The sequence below is a fragment of the Triturus cristatus genome, chromosome 4_1, assembly GCF_964204655.1.
Source record: "Triturus cristatus chromosome 4_1, aTriCri1.1, whole genome shotgun sequence".
Lineage (NCBI taxonomy): Eukaryota > Metazoa > Chordata > Amphibia > Caudata > Salamandridae > Triturus > Triturus cristatus.
This window is the reverse complement of record NC_140585.1, coordinates 971,451,743-971,469,762: the sequence shown is the minus strand read 5'-3', so window position 1 is coordinate 971,469,762 and position 18,020 is coordinate 971,451,743. Positions and strand designations below refer to the sequence as shown.

Genomic DNA, 18,020 nt, shown 5'->3' with positions numbered 1-18,020 from the left:
GTGACTAAATGGGGCCACTGGCTTTAGGAAAAGACAACCGAAAAAGAAGTATAGAAATGGCTTAAGTGAAAGTGCTCCATCAAGTCGGTTGAACTCTACTAAAACCGGTGCAACCAACTTCCCCTTTCTCCATTACCCCAACTACCATGTTCAAATGTACTTTCCTCCTACAAATATTCTTCCCACGTTACCACCAAAAGTGTCAGTCTTCCACTTCGGAAGCCATCTGTGATTGCAGCTTTCATCACGGGGAAGCACTCGGATGCCTGCTGCTACCTTCTCAGCATTTGATAATATCTGCCTCACTTCTCATTCTCAATTTCTAGAACCTTTATCAGGAACTTTTACTCTATACATTGTCCTGCTCAGCAAGTTTGCTACCTGAGGCCAGCTAACCTGTGTCATTTTACAGGAATCAGGCGTGTCTACAAATTCATCTACAGATTGGTTCCCATTGATTCACATAATGCAACTTTGTACATTGTGTCACGGGACGTACCGCTCTCTCCCCTCACAAAAATGACCAAGAAACATGGCATTTTTAGTTGAAGTGCTAAACCTTTTTTCCTGGAATGCCCCATGATGGGACCTAAAGGCTCCATCATCGTTGTTTAAGGTTACCCAGTCCTAGCACAAGAAGGCGGAAAATAAAGCTTCCAACCATGCATGTAATGTTTACTACTTTTTGCAGTCCTTTGTCACATTAAATTGCCTCCAAAGAGACCATTGCCCTTCAGATTGTTTATTGCATTCTTGAGGTTTATTTCTTTCTTTCACTCCTCCCTTTTGGGTGTTAATGGTTTTTCAGATTCATTTCCCCATCAACTGCCCCTGCAAGGCACTTCTTCTGCACTATTAGAACTTCATCCCACTTGAGTCGTAGTCCCACTGTTTACTCTTCTCGATCTCTCAGAACTTAAATCTCTTGTATTGTATGCAAAAAGCAACAGCCAAGCAGCATTGTTAGATGGGGACGCCGGAGTGTGGCTTTTTATCCTCCCGTGTGTTGGAAACTCAACTAAGCACCAATACTAAAGCTTAAAACACAGGGGTTACTAGTTCAGGTACATTTGTACGCCTGTTTTTGTATTGTATAATGCGAATTGTGCTTTTTGTTGCATTGAAAATTAGCCTTTTCATTTTTTAGCTACCTAATTTTATATATTTTTGTAATTAGTTTATTAACTTTTTTCTGAACATCCTCTGATCATTTTGCATGAGAGTAAATATAACATGAAATTTGGGATGTTTTCTATGTTTTAGACATCTTTTTATGGAGTTTAGTCAAAACGAGAAAAAAGATGGATACCAGACCAGACATACATGTTTACATCACATATGACTATTTTGTCTGATCACTTAATCAGTTTTATGCAGTTTTGATCAGGACATTCTTCTTTTGTATATATGAATGGGACTCCTATTTCCATAAACTGAGAAATGACAGTCCTTGGAACTCACACTATTGTCCCCACACTTTTATACATTTCAATGGACAACCTCTACTTACATAAATTGTCATTCCTGCCTCCATACAACAGTCCATAATGCACACCACTCCTTGAGCCCTGCTGTCTGGGCCCCTCCTTATACAGCAGCTAAGTATTGTCTGGCCATGGTCACCGGGCAGTTCTTAATTTTCCTCTCAAAATATTTGTGTGTGTGTGTCTGTCTGTGTGTGTGTGTGTGTGTGTGTGTGTGTGTGTGTGTGTGTGTGTGTGTGTCTGTGTGTGTGTCTGTGTGTGTGTGTGTGTGTCCGTGTTTCCATAGGAAATCCGCAACATTCTATTTGGAATAACTTTGGCGCCGATTGACGAATCCTCTCAAAATTTTCAAAATAGGTGGGGCGCTCCGCTCCTTCCCTGAAAGTCTCGGGGGATTCGTCAAGCAGGGGCTGAGAAAAAGGGGGGGTCCCAAAACGCGTTTTCCCCATGCATTTTTCCACAGGACCTTTAGTCCAAGCTACAGCCCGAACGGCTGAACAGAATTACTTGAAATTTGGCAGAGAGGTAGTCCTCAGGTCAGGGATGTGCCTTTTGCAGGTCTGGTGTAAATCTGTTCAGTATTTCCTGAGAAAATAGCATTTAAATCAATATATATATCTATAGGCGCGCTCCGTGCGCGTACGGTATGAACGTGAAAAGGGGGCAGGATGGACAGTTCCTGACCCCCTAGCCTTTGTCAGGGGGTCCCAGAATGACCCCCAAGGGCCAAAATATCTTTACATTTTTTTACGAAAAATCGCGGAGTACGCGTAGTGTGCGCGTACGGTAGAAACGGAAAAATTCCGCGAACTGCGTAACGTGGGCGTGCGCACCGTGCGCAAAGCGCACTGTGCGCGTACAGTGCACGCACGGTGAAAAACCTTAAAAAAAAAAAAAAAAAAAAATAAATACATAACTTAGCATATAAAAAACCGTACAAATTCACTGAAAAAACCATAGGTTTCACACACGTTCTAGTTAGGAATTAGCATTTAAAAAACCTTGTAAATTCACTTAAAAAAACCATAGGTTTCACACATGTTATAGTTAGCTGGACATTTCACTCGTGAAAAACCATTGAAATTCCCCCGTTATAGTTAGTGCAGGCAACTATAACTCACGCGACCGCAATCCTCTGCTGATGACGTCAGATATTACATCACTGATGACATATGTGTCTTTCTGAAAAAAAAAGAATTTGTAATATATGTATAGCTAAAAATTAATGGAAGAAGACATGGGTAAATAAGTGTCTAAATACAGTGATGTAATATCTGACGTCATCAGCAGAGGATTGCGGTCGCGTGAGTTATAGTTGCCTGCACTAACTATAACGGGGGAATTTCAATGGTCCAGCTAACTATAACATGTGTGAAACGTATGGTTTTTTCAGTGAATATATATATATATATATATATATATATATATATATATTCACTTTAAAAACCATACGTTTCACACATGTTATAGTTAGGTGGATATTTCACTCGTAAAAAACCAATGAAATTCCCCCGTTATAGTTACTTCAGATAACTATAACTCGCGCACCCGCAATCCTCTGCTCATGACGTCACATATTACATCACTCATGACATGGTCAGTGGCATCACTCTTGACATCACTGATGACATCATCCTTGTGATAGAGTGGCGGTCGCTCGAGTTATAGTTATCTGAAGTAACTATAACGGGGGAATTTCAATGTTTTTTTACGAGTGAAATATCCACCTAACTATAACATGTGTGAAACCTATCGTTTTTAAAGTGAATATATATATATATATATATATATATATATATATATATATATATATATATATATATTCACTTAAAACCCATAGGTTTCACACATGTTATAGTTAGCTGGGCATTTTCCTCATGAAAAACCAATGAAATTCCCCCGTTATAGTTAGTGCAGGCAACTATAACTCACGCAACCGTAATCCGCTGCTGATGACGTCAGATATTACATCACTGTATTTACACATTTATATACCCATGTCTTCTTCCTTTTTTTTTTAGCTATACATATATATATTTTTTTTTTTCAGAAAGACACATATGTCATCAGTGATGTAATATCTGACGTCATCAGCAGCGGATTACGGTCGCGTGAGTTATAGTTGCCTGCACTAACTATAACGGGGGAATTCCATTGGTTTTTCATGAGGAAAATGCCCAGCTAACTATAACATGTGTGAAACCTATGGTTTTTTAAGTGAATTTGCAAGGTTTTTTAAATGCTAATTCCGAACTATAACGTGTGTGAAACCTATGGTTTTTTCAGTGAATTTGTACGTTTTTTTAAATGCTAAGTTACTTTACGCCGTGCGCGCACGGTGCGCGCAAAGCGCACCGCGCGCCCACTTCACGCAGTTCGTTCCGTGCACGCACGGTGCACTTTGCGCACCGTGCACCGCGCGCCCACGTTCCGCTTAATGGGCCATGTACGCACGGTGCACTTCGCGCTCCGTCCGCACAAGGAGGACACATGATACGCTTTGTTGTTAAGGGTTGTGGTATACTTTGTTCCCTTATATTTAAGCCATGCACACACGCTGTGCTACTCACAGCATGTGCACACGGGGGGGGGGTGGATATTGCAATTTTATTTTAAAGCATATATACGGCGTGCACGCACGCTGCGCGAACCTCGTGGAATTTTTTTCATTTCGATAGTGCGCGCACGCTTCGCGCACTCGGCGATTTGACGAAAAAAATTAAAGTTTTTTAATTGCCGTAGGGGGACCTCCTGGGACCCCTTGACCCCTACTAGGGGGTCAGGAACTGTTCAGCTTGCCCCCTTTACATGTTTTTCTCCTTTATGTTTCAACACCCTCTCAGTGCGAGAGACAAAATGGCGGCCGACACTTCCTGGTTTCGACCGAATAGAATGTTTACTAAGATGTAACAACCAATCAGAAGTGCGCTCGCGGACGGCCGAGTGCGCGCACTCTGCGCGCACGCTGCGTACGTACAGATATATATATTGATTTAAATGCTATTTTCTCAGAAAATACTGAACAGATTTACACCAAACCTGCAAAAGGCACCAAACTGACCTTATGGCTACCTCTCTGCCAAATTTCACGTAATTCTGTTCAGCCGTTCGGGCTGTAGCTGCGACTAAAGTCCCTATGGAAAAATCCATGGGGAAAACGTGTTTTGGGACCCCCCTTTTTTCTCGGCCCCCGCTTGACGAATCACCCCGAGACTTTCAGGGTAGGAGCTGAGCGGAGCGCCCCATTAGTTTTGAAAAATTCGCGAAGATTCGTCATTTGGCGCCAAAGTTATTCAAAATAGAATTTTGAGATTTCCTATGGAAACTCGGTCCTAACTATAACTATCTACTGGCGACCGCCAGTAGATAATATATATATATATATATATATATATATATATATATATATATATATATTCTCCTCTGTCCCTACATCCTCTGAGGCTTAAATCGGACCCAGTGCGTCTGAAGAAATTGATTTGGTATATGTGTAGTTTATTCTTTGTAACTGTTTGAGCTGAACAGGATCGAACCCCACCTTTATGCCACCTCTTTAGTTTCCCAGATCTCTGTCGTCCAGACCCCTAGGTCTCTAGCCCATCTCCCTGTTACTGGAACCATACAGTCACGTCCTTTTTTAATCAGTCTCTTGTAAATTAACGATATTGCCTTTTCTGGTATGGCTTCTTTGAGTACTCTATTTGTGAGGGCATTATTCTTGCACCTCAGCCAGTCTCTCCTTGTGTTTGTATAACAAATGTCTTCGTTGCAAATGTTTAAAAATTGTGCAGTTTCAGATTTGCAGTCTTTCTAGTGTTGCGGTCTTTTCTTCATAGTTTGTCTAACTAGCTCTTTAACTTCCCAGATGCCTATAGAGCAAGGTATAATTTCTGAAGAGACAGTTTTGTATCCTTGACTACCCACTTTCTATAACTGAGTTAATTCAAGCTAAATATGATAGTTTGTTTTTCCTAAAGGCTTCTGAAACAAGTTTTATAACCACAATTATGCTCCAGACAAGTGTCCTTAAGTTCTTGTTATGAAAATGTCACAAATCAGTTTTTGTTTATCAGTTTACAAAATATTCCTAGTTCCCTTAGCCATATCTTTTTGACATTATGAATGCTGGAATGGTTTGTTTCTTTTGATCCCAGTTCTAGTATACTGAACATAGGTCCACTAAACACCAAATTTAATTCGGTTATATATTTTTTTATCTGTTCTTGTTTTTGATATTGTTGATTTGTGACAACTGTGAGGGTAGAACGTTATAGCTGGAATATATTCTTATGTTGTCACAGAAAATGAAGAAGGACCCATACACAATTACCATGGTTGGGTTCTCCAAAGTTACAAACTACCTCTTTGATACGTTTCGGGGCGGAGATCCTGCTATTCAACAGCGACCACCTGAAGAAATGGCCGATTTTCTTAGTGATACTATTCCACGATTAAAATTGAACCAGCAGGAAGAGCCTGGATTTGAAGTTATCACACAAGTAAGTAGTCATCTGAGTGATACTTTCCAAGGCACAATCTGTGAATTAAATTCAGTTCTAATAGATGTTTAATGCAGGTGATAGCAAAACATTTATTGAACCAGGGCTAATTTGGTTTTATTTTCTTGATCTAATTTGAATTACCTCAATAACATTTTATTTTATTTTGGTATCTATAGAGCATAATTTACTGTGAATTTTGGGAGCACTGTACATATACCAAATGTTAATTAAAAAACAGGCTACATAAACTAGTATAATAAAGAGGTAAACTGTCTGTGGGCGAAATAGAAGGCGACTAAAAGATGTGAAAATGAAGTTGGGTACCAAGATCTGGACCACCAGTAGAATTCCACTGAATGGTGCTGCCTAAACAAGTTTCCTTTCAGGACCTGTCAGGTGAAAAATCACATTTTTTTTCTTGGGTGACATTCAGTTCTCTAGAGGCTAAACAAGGCATTACTTGTTTGGAGGTTTAACATATGTAGCTTTTGGTGTTTTCAGTATAAGCAAATGTGTTTTACCTTCCCAGCATTAACTCTTTTATAGATTTTCATGCTTAAATTATTCCCATCATCAGGCTGGGAATCCCCAGTAGTTTAAAGCAGGTTGGACATTGCCAAAATGTCGTTAGTCAGTAAGAATAGTGTTTATTTAATTTTGGATTCACCCTATTTTAAGCCCCACGTCTTTCGCCAAAGAGGTGGATGCACTGATCTCTCTCATCCCCACATGTGCCACCGTAGCTAATGTTTTCTACTGTATGTAGAGTGTTAGGGAGTCCCCAGAGAGATCTATGCTTTATTTGCTGCATATACCTAATTAAAATCAGGATTCTACCTTTTCACCTCTCCTAGATGACTTTGCAGGTTTAGTTTCACCTAATTCGAAGCAAGTGCGTTTTGTGTATATTTTATTTCAGGCTTCAGTGACCACACCAAGTTCTCCTCAGAGGAATCAGAAATCTCTCATCTACATCACAATGCATTGACAGTCCTTAAACCAGCTACCTCTCCTATTGCTCGTTGACTGTACGTTTGCCTTCGACCCTATACAGCACTCTGCTGCTTTTTGGCTGGGTTCGCACTATACAAATATCAAAAGCATACAAACATCTCTCTTTCGGCTTGTTTATTGAAGACATTTGGCTGATTTAGATGTCGGCTGATGGGTTACTCCGTCACAACTGTGACGGATATCCTGTCCGCCGAAATATAAATCCCATAGGATATAATGGGATTTATAGTTTAGAGGATGGGAGAACCGTCCCCATTGTGACTGAGTAGCCTGTCCGCCAAGATCTAAAATAGGCCCATTATTAGAGGATGACCTGCCTCTTAAATGCATTTACTGCCTTTATCTAAAACCTAAGGCATCGTAATGTGACAACTGTAGGACTTTTTCTTAAAAAGCTATCCATGACACAGTCAGGCACCCCATCAAAAGGAAGGTTAGCATTATATTGAGGATTCCCTCTCCTAGGGGGTGATTTTGCGAGGTGTGCCCCTCGAGCAAAGAAAAGCAAAACAAGTAACACTTGAAGATGGTTGTAGTTTTCACTAAGTAAGCACCTATAAAATGAGCATTTGCTCCAAAAAAGCAGTGCACCTCTCTTGAGGCAACCACACACAGTATGCCGATACTTAGCCCTCAAAAGTGTAATGAAAAGCCATTGTAGAGGATGTTCTGGTGCTTTCCCTATCTAGACTTTTATATAGGAACAAACCCCTGTCTTCTGTGAAACCTCCATCAGTGTGCGCCTCTAAGTTGACCGGCATATCGCTGTCGAGCATCTTGTCATTGGAAGTCATCATCACAGGAAACCTCTTTGTCATTGATTCACCCTTGACTTCGAAGGGATACCTTGGCGTTGGTGAGTACTTTGTCTTCAGCAGGCATCTCATCGTCAATGGTCCCCATTTCGTCAAATGTCACTTCGTCAAAGATCACCTCATTGTCAAAGGTTGCTTCTTTGTCATTTGTACCTTAGTTGTCTTTGTTGCTGTTTATGCAAGAAAGCTTGCATTTTGGCAGTGTAGCAGTTTCGCAATGACAGCGTGGTGCCCCTGAGCTTCACAGAGCTTCCTTTTCCTATTAAGGTTTCATAGCATCACAGCATGCTCCAACGACATTTTGAGTATATTTCTAATTATATTTTGTATAAAAAGGATAAAGAATACTTAGAAGACATTGTTTCAGTAAAGGACTAGTCCCCAACTGCTTAAATCCCATGACAGTTGATGGTTCAGTACATCCGAACCACCCCGGGATGAGGATCTCTAGGAAGATTGGGTTCATTATGACTCAGAGAGTTATGAAGACCTTGAATCATCTTATGAACCGTACCATTCTGGGGGCAGATACTACTCCAGAGAACCACAGATTGCAAATGTCTCAGTAAATTTCTTTAAGTCTTTCCAGCAGAAAATTGAAACTTTGGGTGTAATGTTGGTGAATTCAGCTCCACCCCAGTGGCCACCTATGCCCCCTCTCGCACTGTTTTATTGGCCAGTACAAAAATCCTCTGGCTCATGATTTGAAGGATAGACCGTTAAATGATAATTTGACATTGAAAACTGATTAGGTCGATCTAGGTCACACCCCAGAAGAGACTGAAGAGGTTTTCACAATACGCAACACTCGGGGGACACTTGATCCAGCTGTCTGCCTACCAGATGAGGTATCCAAGCTCCACATGCTACTGGAGATAGTTGGGAAGAAGTTTGACTTTCCCATGACATCAACAGAACATTCTTACATTATTTTAGGAAACAGTCTAAAATCATTAAAGACTATTTTTAGCCTTGACTTTGTTTGACAAGAGGAATGAAGCTTATGAAGAAGCCAGTTACCATTCCAACTGTTGTTCCCATTTGGAGAAGAAATATCATGCTTAGGCTCCTGCCAGTCCACCTCATGGCCATCAATGCCGGGACTCTGTTATTGCCATGGCTGGCTTCCCATTGAAAATATCCCAACCACATCACACCCACCTCAATGCATCCAGATAGAGTGGGCAGGTGTTTCGACACTGTAGGCGAAAGTGCTCAATGGCTGCAGACGCTATCAGGGCAGCCTATTCTTTCACCATCTTGGGCTTCTACGAATGGCAGATATTGAGTGCCATTTCCCCACTCCTAGATGTCCTCTCAGAAGACAAGTGGGAGACACAAAAATGATTAATAGGGTATGTGTTACCTCTGCCATGGAATTGTCCAGTGTAGACCTCTACCTTTAAGGGAGATGTTCTTTGTCGGCAAGTAAGGATGAATTTCAGGTGGATGTGCAGGGAAAAGTCATGCATATGCCTTTTGATAGCCAGAGAGACTCCGGCAATCTGAAAGACTAGACATTACTGGGCATCAAAACAGATACTGTCAGGTCATGCTCCCTGTGGATGCTACAGTTTTGCAAACTCTTTACATTTGGAGTCTCCAGGAGATCACAGTCTTACAGAGGAGGAGCCTACATTATGGATTTCAGAACCAATCATACTATACTGTCAATCCTGTGTATTCCAGAACTCCGTGACAAAACTACAAGCAGTCACAAAAAGAAAAGGAACGTCTCAGTCTCGAGTCCCTGACCACAATAAATGGTCTTAGGGTACACCTTCTGGCCATCCAATGTGAGGGCAAATACCAGATTTTGCTGTGGAATAGGAGAAGATCATTTCAGACCGCTGATTACTTGGAATATGGATTCTTCCAAGCGTTCCAGCAGTAACCACCATGTTGACTGCCAATCAAGGTTTACAGCAGTTGTAAAAGATCTTCATGCTGCTCCCCAAACGAAAGAAAGTGCCCAAATATCAGCACAATCAAGGCTTCTATGCCATGTTTTTCATGTCAGAAATACAAGTTTCTGCAGAGTCATGTTGAATCCTTGGGAGTTAAATAAATTCCTGAGGTCATAAACCTTCAAGATAATCACATTTCAGGAGATCCTCTCTGCTACAAGTCCTCCAGGGTGCTCACTAGAATAGCCCTAGTCATCGTAACCCAAGCAATATTTGAGTTTTTCTTGACCGGAAACACTATCGGTTCAAGGCTCCTCATTTGGCCTCAAATTGACCCCAAGATTATTTTTTTGCACTTCATTATTGAGGGTTTACAAGTTTCAACTCATAACCAAAAATCTGAAGCAAAGTGCAACATCATAGGACAATGAAATCACAATTGAAATAACAGAGAACGAGTAACACAGTTTGCAATAGTACTGATAGTGCGCTGACTCCATATGGTCTCAGTAATAGGGTAAAAATAATTAGATGTGATCATGTAAGATAAAACAAAGTGAAGAGAAATCGAAGTAAATGTGTGACATTTGGCAAGGGTTTGGGGTGGGAGTTAGGAAAAACAACCACTAATTACAGACTATCGAATACCCCCGCATTAGTGCACTTGTTTCTTACTCCCTTTTATCGTGATACAGTCCCTGTCGGCTCCTTTCTTGAACTAATATATTTCTGAACTTTAAACTCATAACAGAGCTCAAGTGATTAACAAATGAATTTTAATTAAGTAACAAAAGAATAGCAAACGGTTTGAAACCCATGTGTTATTCTTTTCTCTATTTAAATTCTATTGAAGGGTAGCCCTATCTGATTCATGAACATGGCAGCTCTATTTTCTTTGTGGCAGCTCTATTTTCTTTGTGTATGTCCATTGTAGACGCAACTCTTACTATAAAACCTTGGATCTCGACTCTAGCCTGCTATTTTAACTTTACATGGGATCCGTCAGTTCTGTACCTATTATCTTGCTGTATGATGTTGTATGTACCCACAACAGGTAAGGTAAATGTGTCCAAGTACATTCGTTCATCGCCCCCTGTATGAAAGAAAGTTGACTGTATTTCGAAGAACACAGTCATCATGTCTTTCAGCTTGTATATCATTCGTTATATGAGGCTATTGTATACATTTTATTTTGCCATTCTTCATACATTGATGAGTTAGGGGAAAGCCAGTTCCTTAGTATACATATTTTAGCTTTGGTTGATGCAGTCAGGAGCCACCACCTCCAGTGGAAGGACATGAACTGTAGATCTAATTTGTTATGCAGCAATGATAATTTAATAGGCTGTATGATGGCGTGATTTGAAAATTAGTTCACTGTATTCCAGACTGATGATCAACATCTAGCTATATTTGGGCAGCACCACAGGATGTGCAGTAAGTCGCATCTGGGCTGCCGGCATTTCCATCACCCTGAGTTCTCAACTAGATTTAATTTGATTTGATTGTAAAAGGTATGATCCTACAATGAGGCTTACAGGAACATATAAAAACTTACATGATATACAATCATATAAATACATATATATCAATATACAAGTAAAAACCTGCTAGATAAAATAAATTCTAAAACATACAGCTTCTTGGCAACGTTAATTGCGAGCATGCTGTCTCCAAAGAAAATATTCCAAATCTGTTAAAAATTGGAAACCAGTATATTCCTCTGGCCTGAGGCATGTCACAAATGCCTCGCAGGACCCTCGAAGCACTACAGCCGAGGTGGTGACAGAATTAAAGTCATCGGATACTGCTGGCTGCATTTGACCACCTGGCCCTGCCATCGCCTATTCTCCAAGCACGCCGGCGAGAGGCCGCTTGTTTCCGTGCGGCAGTGGAGGAGCCTTGTGCATGCCATGGCAACTGAGGCAGACTGAGGTCACTGAGTACCACCGCCCACCTCCATCCTCGCCCTGCTGATGTAGACTCACCAGGCGTGAACACCCCAGTGGCGGTCCTCTCACCACAGAGCTTTGGCACAGGGACCATATGGCCTCCACTTTAACTGCTACACTCGATCACTGGTCAGTGCGGAAGTCATTGGCGAGAGGTGCCATTACTTGGCTGCGGCCCCTCGACCTCTGCAATTTTTCTCTTCTACTACCTTGGGGACCCTCACAGTATGCGTCCCACAAGCCCCATACTGAGCCCACATTGACTTTCCGTGGGCCTTGCCATCTCATAAGCAGGCATTATTGACTTTGGGTGGGTGGAACCCCTGGATAAATAGCCCCGCCCCACCAGATTTTGCAGCGGCCCTAGCAACTTTCTGGAGGGCCTACTATGAATGCTGGCCACTAGTGGCCTATCTTGCACTTTCCCTCCTAACGCATGAGCCCCCAGGCCATTTATATAATGACCACCACTGGGACTGTGGAACGCCTTTAGGGCCATGGGGTGTGTCCAGCATATGGGGGTCTCCGTGACAATATGTCGTCTATAGGCCCCCTCATATGCCGCGCCTGGATATGGGCACAAAGACCCAGACTGATAGGACCTGGTGCTGGTTCTCTGTTTGAGACACATCCTCAATTTATACACAACCTCGCCTAGATATTATGGTGGGGGGGGCAGCTACAAAACCTACTGCGAGGCCATCTGAACTCTGGACATTTGGGGTCCCCAACTGCTGTTCTTGACCACTACCCAAGGCTGACTCACCTCATATCTGGGACTTTTTGTGTTCAGGGTGGGCCCCTTGCAAGTAACAGACTTCTTGATGGTGGCCCAGCACTACTTGGAGGTGCCCCCCTTTCTCCCTTTGCCCACCCACCCCCGCGGGACATGTGCAGACATACGCCAACTGGGTCTGACAACTGGTGATTGCTCCTACTTCTCTCTCTTAGTCCTCCTTTTTCCTCTTCTTTCCATCATGCCGCGCTCACCCGAGGGAACGAGACCCAGGGTCAGAGCTCTGAAAAATCTTCTGCTTTCCCAGATGGCACTCGTTTGTCCACTGACCCAACGCTGGTCGCACTGATAAATTGTATTCTATTCTCCTAGCCATCAAGGACTTCAAAGATACCCTTGACCCTAAATCGACAAAGTGGTGTTCGACTTCAACCTACTCACCTCAAGCTGGGAGAACAAATTACCACCACCGAGCTCACCTTGCAGGACCTGGGTCCTACGACCTAGCTACACATATGGAAGACGTGTTAGGGCGAGTTAGAGTTCTTGAGGCCCAGGCTGAGGACTCTGGAGGTCACGCCCGCAGTAACAATGCGGGTGGTGGGCATGCCCGACAGAACGGAAGGTGAGGGCATGATAACATTCCTGGAAACCTGGTTAGTTGAGAAGGCGGCACCGGAAGGCTTGTCCCCTTTCTTTGCACTCGAGAGAGCTCACAGAGTGCTGCACCACTCACTGCCCTCTGGCAGAGCACTGTGGGCAATTGTGGCACGTCTCCTCCTTTCAGGGACAGGGACCATATCCTTAATGGTGCCAGGAACCTTGGGGCACTCATGATGAATAATAGTCAAGCACCTCTGTTCCCTCATTTTACTGCTGCTGTTCAAAAGCGGAGAGCCCTCATTTCTGGAAGCTAAACGCAAACTTAAAGACCTTAATATCCAGTACGGCATGCCCTACCCTGCTAAGCTGCGCGTCGTTACCGATCAGTGCACAGTGTTTTTCCTGGAGCTGGAGGAGATATGAAGTTGGCTTGATCTTCACGGTGAGGGGTCGGACTTGATTATCTAGAAACAGGCCCCAAAATGGCGAGTGGGGGGGTTGGGGAGGGGGGACTGGAATGAAGAACCTCCCTCCTACATTCAAGTCCGCAGAGTCCGTCAGAGTGCTGTGGAGACAGCTGCTAAGCTCACAATCTCTAGCACTGATCTTCTTTCACCTGAAGAGTGGAACACATCTAGTGGCCCCGATGCAGGCTCAGAGTCTGATTCTACATTGAACTCTCAACATAGCTGGGACTTGCCTTTGGTCACACCACAAACTGCAGGACTTATCAACTGATATATTGAACCTTCGACCTCCTCCAGTTCCTTCTTTGTACATTTCCATGATTTGTCTCTTCTCCTGACATTTTCTTCCTACATTCTTTATTTCCTTGCCTTACTTGCTTAGACGGATGATATTTACAACTGCAGTGAGTCTGGGGGTGGGGGGTGGGTTTCCCCCACCTTATTTTCTAAGGTGGCCATACCAGCGGTTCGGGGATGATGCGGCATGGAGCCCAAGACCCTTCCCAGCCTCTGCTTCCTCTGCGACACCTCCAACACTTGATGCCTGATCTTGGGGTTTTATATGGCCCTGGGACGATTCTTGTTCACCCCTTGCAGTATTGCGGGGCAGTTGGGAGGAGGACCTAGGGACACCTGTTTCAGATGGTTACTGGGCATGGATGTGGTAAATGGCGCCCATAATTTCCTGCAGTGCTCGTTTCAAATTAATCCATTATTACACCCCTCACCAGGTGTACCTCACGCCCTCAAAACTTAGTGTACACTTCCCCCCCAACCTCACCTGACTGCCTGTGTCACCGCGTTACCCCAGGAGTCCTCCTACGTATGCTGTGAGGGGGCCCCTACCTTCTCCATTATTGGTCCAAGGTGGTACACCTATTGGCTGAAGCCACTGAACCTACCCCCCCCCCCCCCCCCAACCCCCTCGATTTTGCCTCTTGGGTATTTACCCTCACCTGCCAAATACAAAGTCACTAGCCGCTTTATTGACCTGGCTTTGGTGTCGCTATGGTATGGAAGAATGCTGAGGGTCCTCGGATGGAGATTTTGTTGGTTAACATACTATGACGGGCAACAAAGAAGATTATTTCTCTTCTCCGTGAAGCGCACCAGGGTAGGCGCCCTTTGGAACACGCAAGGGCCTGGCGACAGTGTAATTAAATGTATCTCAGATCTCCCCTGGACCAAGGTATGTACTGTCACTTCCCCAGTGCGAGAATATCAGTTCCAAACTTATGGAATTTAACATATACACAGCACTTCCTAAGGTGGGCAAGCTTTTAACACTCCCCCCCCCAAAGGCAAGGCAAGAAAACAAATTCACATGAGTCTCCTCTAGACCAAGGTAACACACACAACACTTCTCTAGAGTGAGATATACTTTGCACATCACTTGCCAGGAGGGCACACTCCTTACCTCTTACGACAAGGAAAAGACGAATTCAAAATTATGGAATATATAAATGTATTAACACAATACTTCAATCATGGGCAGGCCGAATATATATTGATCATAGCAGACTCTCACATATGAACCGATTGAAATACACAATCAAAGTAAATATATATGTAGAAATATATAGATATAGATATAGATATAGATATAGATATATATAGATATAGATATATATATAAGAATCAGAAAATAAGAAGGAAAGAATCAGTAAGGAATCAAGAGATAGTAGCAGAGACACCTCACCTACTGCTTCATCATTTCACCCCACTTCGCTCAAGGGGAGTCCATTGCTTGAACCGGATGAAAGCTCAGAGGTGACACCAGCCCCCACTCTTCTGTGACAATACGTCTGCTCCAAGGCATGAACTTCCACCGAGCTCAGCAAGTGCTTTGCTTAAGCTATGGCTCCGAGACATACCAAGTACATTTCTCAGATAACATCCAGTTCTCTCTAGTTTAAAAGAGTGAAAAATAAGTGAGGAGCTGAGAAACATGCCCTCCCCATTTTGCAACTACATGCAAGCACAGAATATAGCTTCAGTCATGAAAATGGAGTTAGTTAGGCCACGCACACAGAAAGGCCTAAAGCACGATGGAATTGGAAAGCAAGGATGACATGAAACCATGTCAAAGGCAATAGTTCAAAGTCATAATTCACATAACCCAATAACACTATAGACTTTATCCATCAGTATACAGCACCGAGCACATGTGTGCACCACCGCCCACAACACTGCACTTCCACATCCCACACCTTCTAATCTTGGCAAGACTAGTCTACTCCATAACAGCTCCCACTAAAAGACAACAAGATTACAGAATAAAAGAGAAGCAGGCATTTGTAGGGCCATCCTACATTAAGGCTAGGGTAACCTAACACACTAAAATCAGTTAAAATGGTGGCAGTTGAAGGTCATCATAGGGTGCCAGACCACAAAAGTGGCTCATTTATTACACACAGTTATCGCGAATTTTCAAGGGTAGGACACTGAGAGTATGGATGAATCCTCAGACTGAATGTTCCCCTGCCTACATCCTTCCTTCTGGGCTCCCCCGGTCCTGATGCCTGAACCCCCGTCGCTGTTGACAGTGCCCCTCTATCATTGTTACACCACACTATTGGACCCAACTTTTATCACTGGATGCTATCCCAGAAGTGCCTAGCTTTATCTCAGCTACTTACCAACTTAAAGTGTCTTGTAGGGGGGGAAGAGGAGGTAGGATATACCGTGGGTGGGTGGTGTTAGATCTACTCCTTTGATAGTTCACTTTTTATTTGTTTACCTTTATATGCTTTGATTTATCATGACATACCCATACGTAATGGAATTTCTCCATTTTCTTAAATGCATATATGTCTTGGATTGCTGTCATGCTGTCCTATATATTTTCCATTGCTGCCCATTACTTTCTTTTGCGTTTACAACCCCCTTTGTTCGAATTGTCATCGCATGAGAGCATCAATGTATATTCTACAACTGAAAGTGGTGTTCTACTTTAATCCAATAAAAATAAGTTTAAAAAAAATAGGGGTGGTACAAACCCATCTCTTTATTCACAAGGCTCCTTTCTAGTTTCACCCAAAACAGTATACATCTTTGTCACTTGGTAACATGTCCTCCAGTTGTGAAAGGAGTAATGCTGCACAATGGTGTTCAATGCATGGCTGTCCTAGTCCCCTGGAGTTTGTTTTAGCTATTACCTTGTAGAATTTCAATCTGGTTTTCCTATATAAAGATCTAATATGCTCTAATGAGCCATAATAGTTTGAGTGGTACCATCGGCGGTAAAATGCCCAGTTCGTAGGAAAAGTGTAGGTTTCCCCCACATTAACTGTCCAGCCTTTGCCTCACAATGGGATGTGCAGATGTTTTGGTAATGAGTTGGTTTACAGTATGCTTCACGATCTGCTCTAAAGCCCTATTGATGTAGACCTCTGAGTATTCAAGCTTATTTTGTCTTCCTTGGAAGTTGTATCTCTCAATGGAGACAGTGTTGTATTCAATTTGTAGCCCAAAATACATGAAATCAGGGATAATTCTCATGCGGCTGGCAGAGAAGATTTTAGGTCTGTGAGACCGAGTAGAATATAATCTGCATATACCAGCAGTTTCAAGAAGCACAGAGGTTTCTTGATCTCCCTACTATCAACCCTATTTTACGTGCAGCTGCCGTCATGGATTCTAGTGCTAACAAGAACAGAGAAGAGAAAAATGGGCAAACCTGCTGTTTTCTGCTTTGTATGCAGAAAGGGTATTAGAAGAAACCTCTACAACTTACTTGCTCTATGGATATCATATAGCCGCCAAATGTTGTTTAGAAGTCGATGCCCAATCCAGCTCTGTGTAATGTGCAGAACATGTAGTCTTACTGAATCCATTCAAACTCCTTCTCAGCATAGAAGTATAGTGCTATCTTACTCACCATTCCTCATCCCTCACAGACTGTTGTTCAGCCTGGGCATTTCCTCAAAAAAAATACCTCCTGGCACAAATTTAGTCCCCTCAATAAAAAAGACATACACAACATGTTTACAGCGTCTAAACCTTCCAATCTCTTCATTGACCCTTTGTCTCCGAATAGAGGAGATCACATAGTCTATCCTCCCTTTATGAACTAAGATCGTAAATGCCTCACTCCGCCAAGGCACCATCCCTGATTTTCTAAAAGTAGGGCAGGTAATCCCCATCTTAAAAAAACTGCATATTGTTCAGACCATAACAGTTTCCACCCAATCTCGAACATTCCCACTCTGGCGAAGCTTCTTGAAAAATGTGACCAGATCCAACTCTGCAACCACATAGTACATTACCAACTCCTTGACCAACACCAGTCACTGATGTGATCCTGCATATGCAGAATCACATCAGTACCGCCACCAAAGGAGCGAACTATCAGATGAGGCGTGGCGCCGCGGCCAGGGCGACTGACTCTGGAATCTGGGGATCACGGTTCGATCCCCGGTGCTGGCAGCAGATTAGCCCAGCACCATGTGACTCTGGGCAATAGCTTGCTTAATCTTCCCGACGGCCCCCAGCGCCTAGAGACCCTTACGGGCGATTGTTCGCGCTTTAAAAATGTGGA

General features: G+C 43.0%; 1 protein-coding gene across 3 annotated transcripts in view; it reads left to right on the top strand.

Moving 5' to 3' along the window:
- Positions 1-18,020, top strand: part of TBC1D15 (TBC1 domain family member 15) — a 611,295-nt gene that overhangs the window by 206,840 nt on the left and 386,435 nt on the right. For 2 of the 3 annotated variants that reach the window (XM_085653849.1, XM_085653850.1), the window contains exon 7: positions 5,786-5,983. The exons of the other annotated variant lie outside the window; for it this stretch is intronic. In XM_085653849.1, the coding sequence (XP_085509975.1) occupies positions 5,786-5,983 (198 nt within the window). The remainder of the gene's footprint in view (positions 1-5,785; positions 5,984-18,020) is intronic. 3 annotated transcript variants of the gene reach the window in all.